General features: G+C 39.1%; 1 protein-coding gene across 2 annotated transcripts in view; it reads left to right on the top strand.

The window, feature by feature from the left end:
• Nucleotides 1-16,985, top strand: part of trappc8 (trafficking protein particle complex subunit 8) — a 67,491-nt gene that overhangs the window by 6,720 nt on the left and 43,786 nt on the right. The window contains exons 3-8 of one of the 2 annotated variants that reach the window (XM_062424004.1): nucleotides 6,452-6,535; nucleotides 8,219-8,308; nucleotides 9,038-9,212; nucleotides 10,785-10,938; nucleotides 13,865-13,961; nucleotides 15,812-16,074. In XM_062424004.1, the coding sequence (XP_062279988.1) occupies nucleotides 6,452-6,535; nucleotides 8,219-8,308; nucleotides 9,038-9,212; nucleotides 10,785-10,938; nucleotides 13,865-13,961; nucleotides 15,812-16,074 (863 nt within the window). The remainder of the gene's footprint in view (nucleotides 1-6,451; nucleotides 6,536-8,218; nucleotides 8,309-9,037; nucleotides 9,213-10,784; nucleotides 10,939-13,864; nucleotides 13,962-15,811; nucleotides 16,075-16,985) is intronic. The other variant, XM_062424005.1, reaches the window with a different exon arrangement.

Below are 16,985 nucleotides of genomic sequence, written 5' to 3'. Positions count from 1 at the left end.
TCAGGGAAGAAATGCTTCGAAAATTGAGGTCTTAAGTGGTATTAAAGTCTCCAGTGTGTTTTAGGGATGGGAGAAAAATAATGTATTCTTAGATGCATCACGATGGGGATGTGGACAATTCTACATCGATTTGCAAAAGTACAAAATCAATTTTCTGATGATGTTGATGGATGCAGAAAAGTGACAGCACAACTGTGAGGGCAGTACAGCATTCGTCAGTCTATAGGCACGCACACGCTAGAGTACATCTTCACAGAAGACTATGGTTGCAAGCTTTTTAAAAATTTGATGACTAAATAATAGGGGTGTGACGAGATCTCGTACCACGAAACGCGACGATGTCAATGTGAATCATGTATTCTTTTTATAATGTCACGCGTGGATCATTAACTTTGTTACAGCTTCTACCTGCTGAGAAGATCTCAGTCAGCAGTAGGAGATGAGGAGAGGAGCAGTGGTAAATTGACCTCAGGTCTCTACACTGAGAGCCTGAGGTAGGAGGAGCAGGGAATCTAGGGCAGCTATGGAAGCCTAATGATGCCAAAAGTAAAATGAGTCACACTACCAAATTATAACACAGTTTATATGTTGTTCTACTTGTGTATTTATGTGATACAGGATTTGTGCATTAACTTTTATTTCTGTGTTTTTTTATTAGCAATATGTTATAATTTGTGATAATTGGATTCTTTATTTAATTTATATTTATATATTAGAATTGTTTCTACTCTTTATAATTTACTTTTTAGTATTTGTGATTGTATCTAACTTTTGCATTTATGGTTGTTATTTCCATAAATACCAAAATGATCCATCTATAAAATATCTATATGGGGAAACCTTTTACAGTGCTGCATACTGCATATGATAATTATATATTTAGAAAGTAGAAAAAAGTGATTCATTACAAGCTAATTAGTTCAAACATTTCAATTCAATTTCCATTTTGTGAATTTTAAATAAAAGAACAGTCATGTATTTCCTCATTGAAGTTTTCTTAAAAATATAGTTCAAATCTCGTCTCGTCTCGATCTCGTGAACCCAGTATCTGGTCTCGTGAGCTGAGTGTATCGTCACACCCCTACTAAATAATATTCTTTGCGAAATGAGCATGAAGTATATTGTGAATATTTTTACGTTGTCACTCAGAGATTAACGTTGGCGGAGCAGTGAACTCCATTAACAAAGAAGACCAGCTAACTAACACAGACTGCAGCATTAAACAGCGTAATTAAACCAACACTGAAGTGAAGAACATAAATGTGTGCTCAGCCTGTCTCACTTCAGAAACATCAATATCACCAATTATGATTTTAGTTTTCGTATAGTTTTTGTGTGTAAAATGGCTGCAGTGAACAGGACTGAACTGGAGTGTGCTGGAGACACTGTGGTGGCTACCACACACACTTTGCCTTCTCATCCAGCAAGTCTCCACCACCTGCACTCATATGTGGACTGTATAAAGTAGAGAAACATCTGTAGCCTGGATATGGAGTAAAGAAAAAAGCAAAAAAAAAGCATCAGAGCTGAACATCTAATCACGTTATAACGTGAAAGTCATAATAGGTCTCGAGCAGAGGTAGACTACCCGTGATGAACTCTCCGTGTACCACAGAGTTATGAAATAGTCCACTGCTGGTGTGTGGAGAGGGACACACATCATACCCTCTATCTGATGTGATTATTGTCCTTCAGCTGTTAGAAGTGAGGTTTCATGTTTGGGTTGAGACATGACGAGATTCTGCTGTTATTGATAACAGTGGATGATACTCATACTGTGATAAGTATGTTTACATTGAGAAGGATTTAAAAATGCATGGGGCTGTATACGGTTAGGGTTAAGGTTTCTTTATTTCGTCTCCTGTGGGAGACAGTCGTCTTGGACACAGGGCAGTGCTACATATAATAATATAAAGAAAACATATAATAAATAGGTATTACTCATTCATCCAGCTGTATACACCAGGATGAATGAGTCCAACCCTCTTAAGGAAGGGTCATTTATTCATTGACGTAGGAGGAGCCACCACAGTCCACAAGCACTAACACACATGTTAAGGAGCACACAGGTTGTGGTATCTGACTCCTTTTAGGGTGCACAAAGACAGATCTCTCTCCGTAGCCATCATGGTAGGATGAAATGGCCGCAACACGTTTTAACCACATATAGAGCCTCACTTCTAACAGCTGAAGGAAAATAATCACATCAGATAGAGGGCATGATGTGTGCCCCTCTCCACACACCAGCAGCGTACCATTTCATGACACTGTGGTATATGAAAGTGTAGGAGTTCATTGCAGAGGCCAAGTTTGATATTATAATGTGATTAGTTTCATGTTATAAGTCAGGAGCAGCAACAGTAGGTTGCTCAGAAAAAGAAAAAAAATACTCAGAAAAACAGAAAAAGAAAAATAATAACTCAGAAAAACAGAGCTTAAAAAAAAAAAAAAAAAAATTCAAGTAAATGCTTACATAGCATCTACCCCCATGTCTGACCACTATGTTTAATTTTGGGATCTGTTTCATTTGTGGCATCAACTGACACCTGCTACAGTAGTACTGCTGCCATTCTCCACAGGAACATGTTCATCAATGTTTATGAAGGCTTTTGCATTGAACATTTATAGTCAGTTGAGGGAGTGAAAGGGGTCGGACGCGAGGTTCATCCATGTGCACACATTTTCAAGTTGAATGTTATTTATAAAAAGAATTCACACGGGAAATGTATCAAACTGGCAGACAGAAATATCCAAACATGAACAAATAAAACAAAAACAATCTGAATGGAGGACACAACTAGAGGTAAGAGAGAAACGCTTTTTTCTCAGTGAATTGACCCTTTTAAATAGACCTGTAGGAGGTCCAGAGGTCTGTACTACGATGCTGGATTTTCTCTTATGGAGGTAACTTCAGGGTTAACTCTGGGTTTTCCATCCTTCAACGCTGGTTCACTTCTTACCGGGGTAAATCACCATGGTAACTTACGCTGAACGGCTAACCTGCTCCGGAGCAGGTTATGTTCTGGATAAGAGATCAACGAGCATAAAAGCACCACCTCCTGACCAATCAGTTCTCTTGGAAGATGGCCCATTCATAGAAGATCCTGTACACATTGGTGTGCGGATCGTGAGAGGAATTCTTAGGAGAGAAAGAGTTTTTAGGGATAGATGCAATCCTTTTGATGTCGCCGATGACATCCTATACCAAAGGTACAGATTTTTAAGCGACATTAAGTTAGTTTAATATTCAACATTCATTTGACATTCAAAATACAAACCTATTATGAGCTTCAACCATTTGAGTGAATGATGTCAAACCAACTGTATAACATACAGACTAATATCACCCATGTGCCACAAGGGTTATTTTACAAATATGTCTTTTCGTCAATTTTTTACTATTAAAAAATACATAACCTTACCACCACTCCAGTTTCAGAACTTGTGTCAGGAAACCTGACAAAAAGTCTCAATAAGAACATCTTGAGAGTAATCGCAGCAAAAGTGCAGAAAAGCAGAATTTTATTCATATTTTTTAATTGACCAAAATATATATTTGTAAAATAAGCCTTTAGGCACATGAGGGATATTATTCTGTAATACAGTTGGTTTGATATCATTGATATCATCCGTTTATATTGTCCAATAAATTAATATTGTATAATCTCACAAATTTACGCAATAACAGTCGTCAATGTTCTGCCAGCATTCCTTCCTGGCTTTTGCTGCGGCAACACTGCTTTTGGCCTGATGACGTGTTTGAATTGTTCATATTTATGAAGAATAATTGTCTGCTCCTCCATGGTAAAGTAGGCTGCTCTGCAGGGTTTCTCCATGTTTGTGATTGGTCAGACGCTGCAAACACCTTTAACCCTTTTATGTGAACGCGCACTGATCAAGAGGAAAACCCTGGGTTGAATTACCGAGTTGATAACCAGCTTCGTAGTACCGTTTATCAGGATTGTGAATGTCTGGGTAAGTCAACCCAGGTAACGGAGAGATATCCAGGGTATGTTAATCCAGCTTCGTAGTACAGGCCTCTGGTGTATGTGGGGAAGTAGAAAGTTCACCTCAATAAAACACCAACCATGAAGTCCCAATAACAACACTAAGACTCTGTGTGTCTTTGCGTAATGACCTATCTGTCCAATCAGGCAACAAGCTATAGTACAACAAAATATTATTTCTTAAATGATTTACTTTAATTTCACATTAATGTATGTAGACATGACGTCAATAATACAAAAAAACTGTGTACTCTGCCCTCAGTTGTTATTCTCTTAGAGCAGATGACCGTAAGATGTTTTCAGATGACTACAAAAAATAAATAATGTATAGAAATTAATCATTTTGATGCATCAAGATGTATCATTAATGATTTTATCATTGAATCGTGGCCCCCCTTTATTTATGTTTTGTAGATTTCAAAAAGGCCTTTGACTGTGTTTGACATTAAGGGCTCTTTCTTAAATTATATTTTTATTTGGAAAATATATCATTCCAGAGTTTCTACAGTTTTTCATTTTTACATTTATCTGCATATTTACAGGAAAAGAATCTGGAAGCCGAACCTTACAGTCCCTCTGCTTCTCTTCCAGAGATGTGTGTTCAAGAGAATCTCATGACCCAATTATGTTTATCACTTTGGTGAACATGCTCATCTGTATTCACCTACATGATCAAATAACTATACAATCCTGTGTGCTTCTACAGTAATCTGCCAGCCATTAGGTGTTTCACTTTCATACATAATGTTCGTCTCTTATTCTGGCATTAAGGGTTCTTTTATTGATAATTGGAGAGTGTTATAGGGGGTAAAACTTAAGATTTAATTAAATCAATGTATCTGGATAACGAATGTGCATTTAAAATTGGCAACAAAAGGTACAATTATTTCAAACAGTACCACAGGGTGAAACAGGGCTGCAATTTGAGGCCTACCCTATTGAACACATTCACAAAGCAGCTGCAAAAATTCACGTTCCCTGGTGTGACTCTGCATGACACAGAGGTCAAATGTCAGATGTTTGCTGCTGAGCTGGTGCTCCTGTCTCCCTCCAGAGAGTGCTTGGACATCCTCCACAAGTTCAGTCAAACATGGACACTAACTGTAAACATGAAAAAGACCAAAATACTGACCTTTCAAAAATGATCCAACTCTCTGAAAAATAAGTTCACGCTATGAAATACAGAAATTGAGCAAACAAAAGATAACACATATTTAAGCTTGAATATCAGTTCTACTGGTCATTTCGGCACGGCTATGACTGAACTGAAAGAAAATACAACGGCTTTTTACACTATGAAAAGAAAAATTCACATTAATATGCCAATTAGAACCTGGCTCAAAATTTGAATTCAGTAATGGAATTAATAATATTATATGGTAGTAAAGTGTGGGGTCCATTAACCAGCCAAGACCTCCCAAAATGGGAAAAAACATCTACTTGAAGCCCTGCATACAGAACTGCAAAAACATACTTGGAGGTCACAGACACACAGCGAGTAATGCATGCAGGACAGAACCTGGCTAACACCCTTTAAACTTAAAATTTAAAAACGAGCCATCAAATTTTATAATCACTTCCAATCTAGATAGCCCCACTCTTACTAGTAAAAAGCCCTTCAGTACCAAGTCTTGAACAAAGATCCTCTCTTCCAGCTGGTTCTGAAACTTTGCCCACACACACCGGGGCTTTAGGACACACACCAAACAGTCTGGCCCAACCAAATCATCTCAAAATAAAAATACAATTATTTAAAATATTGGAATGAAAACACCAAATCATTAAGTAAACTAGAATTCCATTAGACCCTAAACAGAGAGTGCATGGTGGCAGAGTACCTGACCACCGTGACTGATAGAAAACAAAGAAAAACACTGACAATGTACAGACTGAGTGGACACAGCCTGGACAACCTCTCATTTCACTGAAAATGCTTGCATGTATCTTGTCATGCATAGCAACATAATTCTTGATGTGGTAAAGTGGTACTCCCCAAGATGTGTACCCTTTGATGTGTAAAATTGGTGCAGTTCCCCATTAAGAACAGTGAAGGTTGTAGACAAAGCCACAAAATAAAAGAAACCGAATGTCAAAAGAAAATAGTGTCCTGAATCATTTGTTCATTTTAAGTATGAAAATATAGAAATCAGCCAAAATATTTAATAGAATTGGAGAGAAGTATACTCTAAATGCTTCTGAAGACTTCATTTTCTTTCATAGAATTACAAACTGGTCTTTTGCAGTCAATTAGCATTTTAGTGGTAACACTAAGTTATATATATAATAGCTATAATGAAAGCTGCCATGACAGTGTGTTTGACAGAATTCAATGTAGGTTGTCTGTTACAGACCTGCAATGCTTCTTCTTGGTTTCCCATTATTCATCCTTGACTGAAGTGGGATATTGCTAACATCAGCCCTGGCTCTCTGTTTCTGCCTATCAGATCACTCTGTTAAAGCTAGCACCCCCTGGTACAGTGCCTGGAGAAAAACACTGTTGGAAGTCAGCACCTCCAAGCACTACACAGGTATCACTGTTCTCTGGCTAATGTGTGGATAGCTGTAGTCCTCTCAGCTCCAACCTGCCCTGCTCCTTTCCCTCTAGTTTCTAGTATCTGCACTGTCGTGTGGGTGTGTCTCTGCTTTTTCTTTAAAGATAGTGGATCCTTCTTTGTGTAAATAGAGATTGTCAGTAGCATGAAATAATAACTGTCTATTTTGGACCTGGACCTTGTTTTCCTACGTTTCCCCTTTCCATTACTGCCCTTAGAGCCTTTTGTACCTTTTAGTTCCCAGGAAATACTACTTTTGAGATCACGTGCAAAGGTCTAATGCAGCAGTCTTTACTGTCTGAGCCACCTCATCCTGAGGCTTCGAAACGGACAGGGTCTGAATTCTGGGTCTGTTTTCTATATGACACAACAGGCACTGTGCCTTTTTTGATGAAGAATTTTAGGATTCACCCAAACTGCAATAAGTGCCTGTTCCCTGACAGCAGCAGTTCTGCACTACTGTGCAACATTGTCTTGAGTGGAAGCTGAGCTATAACAGTCCCAGTGTGGTGCAGAAAGTAAGAAAAGCAAATGATGATGAAATAACTTGTTTGAAGAGGTTGACCAATCTTAAAGATGACAGACATTTGAGAAGTAAACATACTATACCAATGCCTGTTTTCATACTTTTGTTGTTAACTAATAATGAAAGTAAACTCAGGGTCCTTTTTCATAAATGATTACAATAAATCTATTATTAGAATTGTAATTATGTACATATGGAAATAAAAAAAAATAGATCCACAAAAGCACATTGATAATCAAGATGAATCATATGATTTTTCATCTTAGCCTCCCTACCTCCCTATCACTCATTTAGTTATTTCTGTCTCTCTTCTTTGATGGTTTTTTCTCTTTTTTTCTCTTTTGGTATTTTATGCTTTTATTAGATGATTGTGGAGAAATTAGAGCAAATTAAGGCAGAGAGGGACAGATGGGGAATGTCATGCAGCAAAGGTCTCTGGCTGGTCTCAAACCAGAGAAATGTTGGTACATAGTCAGCACCTCAACACAGGCTTTGAGATTCTTTCAAAGAAAGTATTATTATTATATTATAATTATAGCTTACGTACGTAAAGCGCAGGTCTCATGACAGGAACATGGTTGGACCATAGGATTAGAAACCTCAATATTTTGGAGAATACTGATAAATAGCCACTTTCCTAAAATTTTCATAATATTAAAATTTAAGAGGCAACCTTTTAAAAAATGTTTTTTTTAATGCATATAGCCAATATGTGTAGGAATAGGTAAATTGGTAATCTTGCCCAATCCCGTGCTTGTATTGAGTGCATTGTGCCAAAGAGCAATTCATGCTGATAAATCTCCCACAGTTTTGACACTGAGAGGAATGGGTTGAAAGCAACACATAGACTGTACCCATTTTCAATGGGATTGTTTCATGGCTCAACAAATAAAAGCCTGTACCTTTTGAAATAACTTTTAGGTACAGTTACATACATTGGGGTTAAGACAAAAAGGATACAGCCTACAGCAGCAAGGGCTTTATCATAGTGTCATAGTTGCTTTACAGGAACCAACGTGTCAAATTCTCCTACGATTTTACACAAAATCATAAACCAAAAGCAATGTTTTTTAAGTGTGAGACATGCTAACTGTTGAATGAAATCCTCTCTCATTTCCTCTTTGTTTTTCCAGCAACCACACCCTGGTTTGAAGCCTACAGGGAGAACTTCCTGCAGTCAATGCCTGCCTCCGACCATGAGTTCCTCAATCACTACCTCGCCTGTATCCTTCTAACATTTCAATGTTCATATGGGCACCTGATTGTTGTGTTAAGACACACCTAAAAATTGTGAACCTATTGTGAACCTTGTGTGTTTTCTTCTAATGTTTATTCCAAAAACTTCAATTATGAAATGTCATGCCAGTCCATGTATTCAGTGTGATTTCATTTCTTATTCTGATTGGTTACTTTTGTAAACGTGAATCGCAGCAGCAGCCACATTCTGTGAATTTGAAAAAACATTTCTCAGAATTTGGCCTCAGGCTGTCTTTGGAAACCAAAGGTCCACCTTGGTCGTCAGTGTCTCTCACAATTATCAATTTTTGTGTCTGTGTAAAGGGGCCTTACATTGGCCACAAATACAGATCTAGAGTTGTATTGAAAATAATCACAATTTGAATTGCAATGTTTGTCCAGATAAAAAGATTATCAGATGGAAATGATGTTCAGCCACACCATGAAGTTTTACTGTACATGAAAAGCTGTTACAGCTACAAGTTCTGTCATTGTACAACATGATGGCTTAGTCCTTACATGTCTACATGTAGGCACTAGAATAACTTTACTTACATTATATTATATATTTCCTGTTAATTTAGAACATACCATTATTATTGTCATTATTATTTTTTTTATTTCTTCCAGTTACATAGACCCTCCTGATGCATTAGCTCTCCTCTGATGAATCTACATGATTTATAGTTGTTTCCTTGACCTCCTGGTGTTTACAGGCATGCTGGTGGTATCCTCCACTGAGGCTGTCCCTGTGGAGCAGTTCCTCAAGCTTTCCCAGGAGCAGCATCGGATTCAGCACAGTGGAGAATACACTACCCCCAAGTGGTTTATCCCAAACACACTTAAGTACTACGTCTTACTGCATGACATGACTGAAGGGGATGAACAGAGGTACTAGTAGAAGCTTGAATATGTAGACCTATACAGGCCCCTATTTTAACTATCTATAGTGCATAGACTGAAGTGCATGGCGCACGTCCATTTAGGGCGTGTCCAAAGCCACTTTTGCTAGTTCAACGGCAGTAAAAATGGTTGCTACACTAGGTGAATGGTTCAAAGGGGTTGCTATTAGTCTCTTAATTAATTATGAGTGTGTTTTGGATTTAACATGCAATAAACCAATCAGAGTTTCATCTCAGATTCCCTTTAAAAGCAAGGTGTGCTTTTGTGTCGCATTACACGTCACTTCATATCTTGCACAATACATCGATTTATTTATTTAATTATTCATATGCATGACTGAATGTGACATGCAAAACTTACTTAAGTCCACAAAGTATACAAGTCAGATTTACATCACATTAGGTAGTAGACAATAACCAAACAATAATGATAGGTTTGCTGGAAAGCTGTGACATGAAAATTACATTTTTCAATTCAGTTCAATTGTATTTATATAGCGCCAAATCACAACAGAAGTTATCTAAATGCTGGAACATCACAGCAACTAGTGTCCTGAAGTACGTCTAAGCAACACATTCAATCAGCACCTGCCTGGGCACCATTCTGTTTTCATTTTTCAGTAACAAGTCATCAATATCCATTTTCATAAGCTGTCGACACAACTGGAGCATGCAGCAAGTGCTTGGCACTGCTGTTAACATTATTTTTAAAATGTGATCATTCATAAGTGTGGATGATCACATCATTATCATTATAATTATTATTGTACTTATAGTTCTTTGTGTGGACAGCCCTTCACAAATGTATTCCTGGAGACTTCTTGACGTTTGGTTGACAAATCAAAAAAAGATTCTTATTCTTATCTGGGTTTTTGGTAGATTCACTACTGCCTCTCAGGGGCAAGACTGAATTGCACCTATAAACAAAAGTTTAGATTTCTTGTCAACAGTTCAAAGTAAGTCAGCCTATGACCAGGCAGATAGCCAATTGTAGTTTAGAATAATGGGGTGGTACCTGGGGTGGCCAGTTAGTTTCCAGGGGTGTTAAGAAGTATATCATAGAGAGAGTGAGTGCAAGTGTATGGTGTGCAACTCCAAAAATTGGAAATCAATGTGTGATGGGCCGCCACAAATAAAAATATATGCAAAACACTTTGTATAGATTTCTGCAGTCTACCAGTTTGTGTGGTAGTAGGACACTGTTCAAGATACATTACACCATCTAAGGTTTTGTAACATTATTTTCTTGGCATCAGTGTTGGTACAAATGGGTGACAACACTGAAATATCCCATATTGTATAGTTTGTCCTGTTAACGAGTTTTGAATGATCAGACGTCTAGTTATCGGATTTTTATCTTTTTCAGCTGCTTCTTTATTTAAAACTTATCAATTATTGATTAGAAAAAAAACATCAGTGTTGAAGATGTTTATATTGCCACTGCAGAGTTAACCTGTTTTTTTTTTTTTTTTTCAACTGCAAATCAATTGGTCCAGGTGGACCTGTTTGAGCGTCTTTGAATGAGCTTTGTGTCTGATCAGTTTTCCTCCCTCTTCTCCAGGGCAGATACTGTGTATGAGGATATGAAACAAAGGTATGGTCCTCAGGGCTGCTATCTGTTGAAAATGAACTCTCGTACCTTCTCAGCTGAAGAAGATGAACAGATTCCAGACCCCTGGAGTCAGTACCTGCACAAAAATAACCTGCATAACCAGGTAAGCACTGCAGCTTCCTCCACATGCTGTAACTGACCAGGTCCAATGCCATCAGCTGCTCCAATAATAGACAAAATCCACAAGCCTTTGACTGAGGACTGGAGCACAGCAGCAGTATTAAAAGCAGAAGGAAGTTTAAGAGGCTGCAGCCACTTTTGATGCAGTCAGTGCAATAAGTAACAACAATTCCTGAAACTAAATACAGTGATCAGATATCAGGTGGATGACAAGAAATGCATTGCTATACACCTGTGGCAGCAATGGAAAAACCCTTTAGTAACAAGTCTGCACCCTCTTGTGGTCTCCCTAAAATGCAGTGCCTCATTTCATTGTCTTGGCTATAGCCTCCCCATTTTTTCACTTCCTCAAATTATTGAAACAGTAACCCTGTGGTTCATTATGGCTGCTAATTGTCAGCTAGTATGTGGTCAAACACAAAATAGCAACCTGCAACCTCATTCGGTCCGAATGATATGATTGGCTGAGCGACCTGCCTGTTTTCTCCTTCCGCATTACGTAATCGCGCGCACCCCACCCGGAAGAGAGTCTGTTGTGGATCCACGGCATTATAATACATCCATGATCCACGGAGATAGTCTTAAACAGACAGTAGCGACTGACAATGACTGACAAAAGCAGGCCACGGTTTCCACCTCCAGCCGCTCCCACGGGGAAAAAGAAAACTATATATATATAGTGCGCGTTCCCAACTCTCCCGGAAGTTCTGGGAGTCTCCCGCATATTGATAGCGGCTCCCTGACGCCCGCAAATGAGACGTAATCTCCCGGAATCTGGAGTAAACGAGCAAGAGCTTGCACTAAAGAGTGACTGCGTGTGTGTGTTTGTGTGACTATAAATGCAGCGCGTGTGAGAGCAAAGGGTCCTTAAAGCTCTGTGTTACCGCTTATTAGCGCGATCACGCATTTCCCCCCCGCTTCAGTGAGGTCTGAAGAAGTAACGCCTCATTTTTGGGGGGCAGAAACGGTAACGGTGTTGTAACGGGGGGGGAAACAGTAATTAATTTGATTACTTGTTGCTGACAAAAGTTTATTTATAACCCCGTTATTCCCATCACTGAAAATGACATGCGTGAGAAGGAAAATTATACAATAATCATCACAGGATATGGTTTTTATCAGTCCTTCTCCGTTTGCGTTACCAGTTTTCCCTGTCTCCAAAATGTTTGTATGTCTGGGTTAGGGCTCCAACAACGAATTGATAAAATCGATAAAATTATTATTTAAAGTTTTGGCAACGAATTTCACTATTGATTCGTTGTGTCACTCACTATGTCGCGCGGCAGCTTACTTCACCTGCAGGCGGAGCGGAGCCGGTATCGTCAGAGGTGGAGAAAACGGTCTGACTGAAATCTTCTAAACTGTGGGAGCACTTTACACAACATAAAAGTAGAAAGTGTGTGCCTCATCCGGGACGGCAATCTACGACAGCTATCTGACATCAACATTTATCAATCAATCAATCTTTATTTATATAGCGCCAAATCACAACAAAGTTATCTCAAGGCACTTTACACATAGAGCAGGTTCTAAACCGTACTCTTCAGGTTTAATTTAAAGAGACCCAACATTCCCACATGAGCAGCACTTGGCGACAGTGGCAAGAAAAAAACTCCCTTTTAACAGGAAGAAACCTCAGGCAGAACCAGGCTCAAAGTGGGAGAACATCTGCCTCGACCGGTTGGGGTAGAGAGGAGAGAGAGGAAGAATAGGAGAGAGAGAGAAGCACATTGAAAATAAACATTGAAGCTAGAAGGTCCGGGACTGGAATCTGTCATCCGGACGTCTACAGGCCCAGATTACCTGTGAGACGAGAAAGCACAGACAACTCCGGGGAAGAAGTTTAGGTTATTGAATGCATTAATAGTACATGAATGTTAATGGATATAGATGGATGGATAGAGAGAGAGAGAGGAGGAGAGAGGAGCTCAGTGCATCATGGGAGTCCCCCGGCAGTCTAAGCCTATACTATTTATAATTTAATATTACTTTAACAGCTCAGGGATGTCCAAGCAGTAACCTGTTGTTTGTGCACTTTTTTGCATTGTCAGTTTGAAATAATGTTCTGTTTTTGAATGAATGAGTGGAAATCAAAAATCTGATTCATCGATTAATCGAAAAAATAATCGCCTGATATTAAAGTAATTGTTAGTTGCAGCCCTAATCTGGATCTGTACAGATGTGTACATTTTCCTGTCAAGTTCGTTTTTATAGATCCCAACTTTTTCCGTTGAAGTGGTGTACCCCCTACGATGCATACACAGCAGTTACAAATGAGACCCCTGGATTGTGCATAAACTTTCTGCAATTAAATGAGTCAGAATTTGAAGGATCTGTGTTTGGGCTGCCATGCTTTTAAAAAAACTTTATGAAATAAGATTTTGCTTTTACTTTTAAGTCTTTGAATGGTCAGGCCACCAGGTATATTATTGATGTTAATCCTTTATGTGGATTAGCAGCAGTGCAGTTTGAGACCCTCAGGTAGGAGTTTCCTACTGTAGTAGTTCCAAGCACACACTTTGTTTCCCAAGCTGACCAGGCTTTTTCAGTCCATTCCCCTCAGCTGTGGAACTCCTTGCTTGAGTATCTCAGACTAGCCAAATGAATCGCCTCTGAAAATTCACTTTTATCGGAATACCGTTTCTTAAATTGTAACTGTGTTTATCGTTTTTTGTTTTATTTTTGTACGCTTATTGTTTTGCTGTGTTTTGCTTTTAATTTCTTCTTTTTACAACAATCCATCTGTTAGGAAATGCTATGTGAATACAGTTATTATTATTAAGTGATTGTGATTGAACCTTGCTTCACCTATACATATTTAGTTTTGTTGCTCAGCACTAATAATTGTATTCTATAATGTGACCCCTCACAATGTGCCTTGTTAACATGGTGACCTTTCCCTATTGCAGGATATGCTTGATGATCTAGCCCCAAATCTTAACAGTTCTGCTGTTGAAAATGATGTCAGTGCAGCTGAAGTGGACCATCACCACTTAACAAAGAAAGGTCAGTCAGTTCAATAGATCCTCTAGTTTAGACAACCAATATCTATCTATCCTATATATATATATGTATATATATTTCATATATATATATACACACATACTCAAGTTGCTCTATTTTATTCAGCTCAACCCAGATCTAAATATTCAAGTCATTAAAAAAATTCCACCCACATTTTAAAAGGATTAGTTTAGAACACATCAGTCTATCCACTCAGTGCTGTTTTCACAGTGCTGTGTTAGTGCTTCATTCAAATCCATTCTGCTTGCTTATTGAGAGAATGCCCAAATCAATGAAACTCCATTCCACGTTTTCACTGGTAGCTTACACACCACAGATTCTAACATAGCACACACACACACACACGCACACACAAGCACTGCTGACACTGATTGTCATTGATGTTATGATGCCAGATAGCTGAGTTAAGGTTACTCACACACTGTCACAGCAAGCTGTACTGCGGGTCGCCCGGGTAGTCGAGTGGTTAGGACACATGCCTGATAATTGCAAGATTACCTGTTCGAGTTTGGCATCTGACCTTTGTTGCATGTCCTATTCTGGTTTTCTGTCAGCAATTGTCAAATAGATTGTCCCACCTACATTTTCAAAGCTTCCTATGCCCTGTTGGATGTTTTACTCCTTCAGCCCATGTAACTTAAGTGACCACCTCCTGCTGTATCTTCAAAAGACTGTGGAAAGTGAATTCAGACATTTTCTTCTAAACACATTAAATAGATCATAAATTTATTTCTAAAAAAGGTGTAAAAAGCATTTCAACCATTTAGATTTGAATTGTGGAGCTAGGCAGAAAGCTCTCAGGCCTAGCGTCCATGTTTCTGGTAGAGGTGGTGACTTTGATTGACAGCTGACACTTGGTAGGGGGCGGGGTTTCAGCGAACTTGGCGGGCCACTCCCACAGCGATTGGGAAAAGAGAAATAGGCAGACTTTTACACAACTTTGAAGCCTAATTTCATATATTTGGCGATTTTTTTTAATCATTCAAATTTTGCAGGGTGGTTAACAACACATTTTTCTGTGGTATGTCAAACTCAGAACACATATTTCTTATCACTGACTACTACACAGACTTTAAATATAAGCCTCTTCAGATTTTGCAGCAGAGAGGCTGCTCTCCACTGCTGGAGACAAGACTGTGTACACAAAGTGTATGCTGCACACTATACGCTCTCCAGCCTTGTCACCTTTGTTGCAAAAAAATCCAGGGAAAACCCTGATATAACACTGTAGTGCTATAGTAATTGTGGGATTCATCATCCGATAAGTCAATTAATCATTTCAATAATCAGTGGCTTGTAGATGATATTAATAGTCATTAGTTGCAGCCCTACTTGATGCAACACCCACCACCCACTGTAGGGCTCCCTGAACATTATGAGCCCTATCAGGTTGAGAACAATACAGTTGGATGCTTTTTGTCCAACATCCCATGCGGGGCACAGGGATACCCAGTACATGCATGTAATGTTTAACATAAAGCCCATCAGCCTCCAGTAGAGGGCAGAGGCTTTGTAAGAATATTATGATATGGTAATCTTAGTTATATAAGTACGGACGGAACCCTCTAGTTATGGACACTGCCACTGCTTCACCGTCCATTGAAGAGGTTTTCAGATGGGAAAGGCCACTGGACACTCCCTTACATACTGTGTGGGACACACATATTTGGCAGACGTGCAAATTGGCTGGCTACACACATGCAAATTTCAGTGGAAGAATATGTGTTTATGATTGGATAGAGCTGTTACCCTTTAAAGTCCAGGAAAGGGGCCTGCCTATGTTTATACAGTTACAATAAAGTTACCTTCATTTTGACACTGCTTCCAATTAGATGGAGTGTTCAACAGCCTGGAGAATCATCCTCTCCAGCTGGACTCGGTGAGCAGCTCTGGGAGTCTGCACACCCTTGGTGCTGTCAATACTGACCCGAAGAAAGGTGTAAGGGATCCCGAGAACGTGGTTGGGGGAGCGGGGAGCCATGGGGCATGTCTGACACTGAATGACCATGACCACATCAGACAATTCATTCAAGAATTCACCTTCAGAGGCCTGCTGCCACACATAGAGAAGAACATCAGACAGCTCAATGACCAGGTACAGCGATGCATACACACACGGATACAGACACAATATTATATCATTTTTAATATTTATTACATAAGAGGAGGTTGTTAATGGTATTTTAAGAGAATCTACTTTTCTGATGTATGAGTGGCATGATGAATGTCTGAAGGAAAGTTTCTTTACTGGAAAAAAATATTCATATTGTGAACTTAAATGGTACATGGACTGTACTTATATAGCACTTTTCTAGTCCTTATGACCACTCAAAGCGCTTTAACACTACGTCTCATTTACCCATTCACACACTTTACATGGGCTACCACGCAGGGTAACAACCTGCTCATCAGGAGGAAACTAACCATTCATACACATTCACACAGCAACAGGAGCAATTTGGGGTTCAGTATCTTGCCCAAGGACACATCAACATGTGGACTGGAGAATTGAACCGCTGATCTTTTAATTGGTGGACGACCGCTCTACCTCCTGAGCCACAGCCGCCTTAGCAATCAAAAACTGAACTCATCTGTGATGGCACAGCTGCCTCTTTACTTTCTACACTGCGCACATGTTAAAGTTATCATCAACTATGTTGTAGTTCATCTTCAAAAACGGCAGTAGTTGCAAGCACGTTTTGACGTAAGGACTAAATAATTACCTTTTGTGAGACCAAAGTGAAGTTTACTGTGAACCTTTTTACGCTGTGACTCACAGGGTAATGTTAGTGGAGCAGCAAACTCCAACAGTAACAAATGAGAATGGCGGATGAACACATTGCAGCATTAAACAACTTAAAATAACTCTGAAAAAAAAGAGCCTGCACTGAGTTTGTCTCACCTCAACAACTCTGCATCCACTTAGCGTGTTGTACGACAAAACCTTTCCCAAAATGAAGAGTGGAGCAGAGAGGCTGCTGTCCACTGCTGGATAATGTTAATAAC

The sequence above is a fragment of the Scomber scombrus genome, chromosome 8 (genome assembly GCF_963691925.1).
Source record: "Scomber scombrus chromosome 8, fScoSco1.1, whole genome shotgun sequence".
NCBI classification, from domain to species: Eukaryota; Metazoa; Chordata; class Actinopteri; order Scombriformes; family Scombridae; genus Scomber; species Scomber scombrus.
Note: the sequence above shows the minus strand (reverse complement) of the source record. Positions and strands in the feature narration are given on the sequence as shown.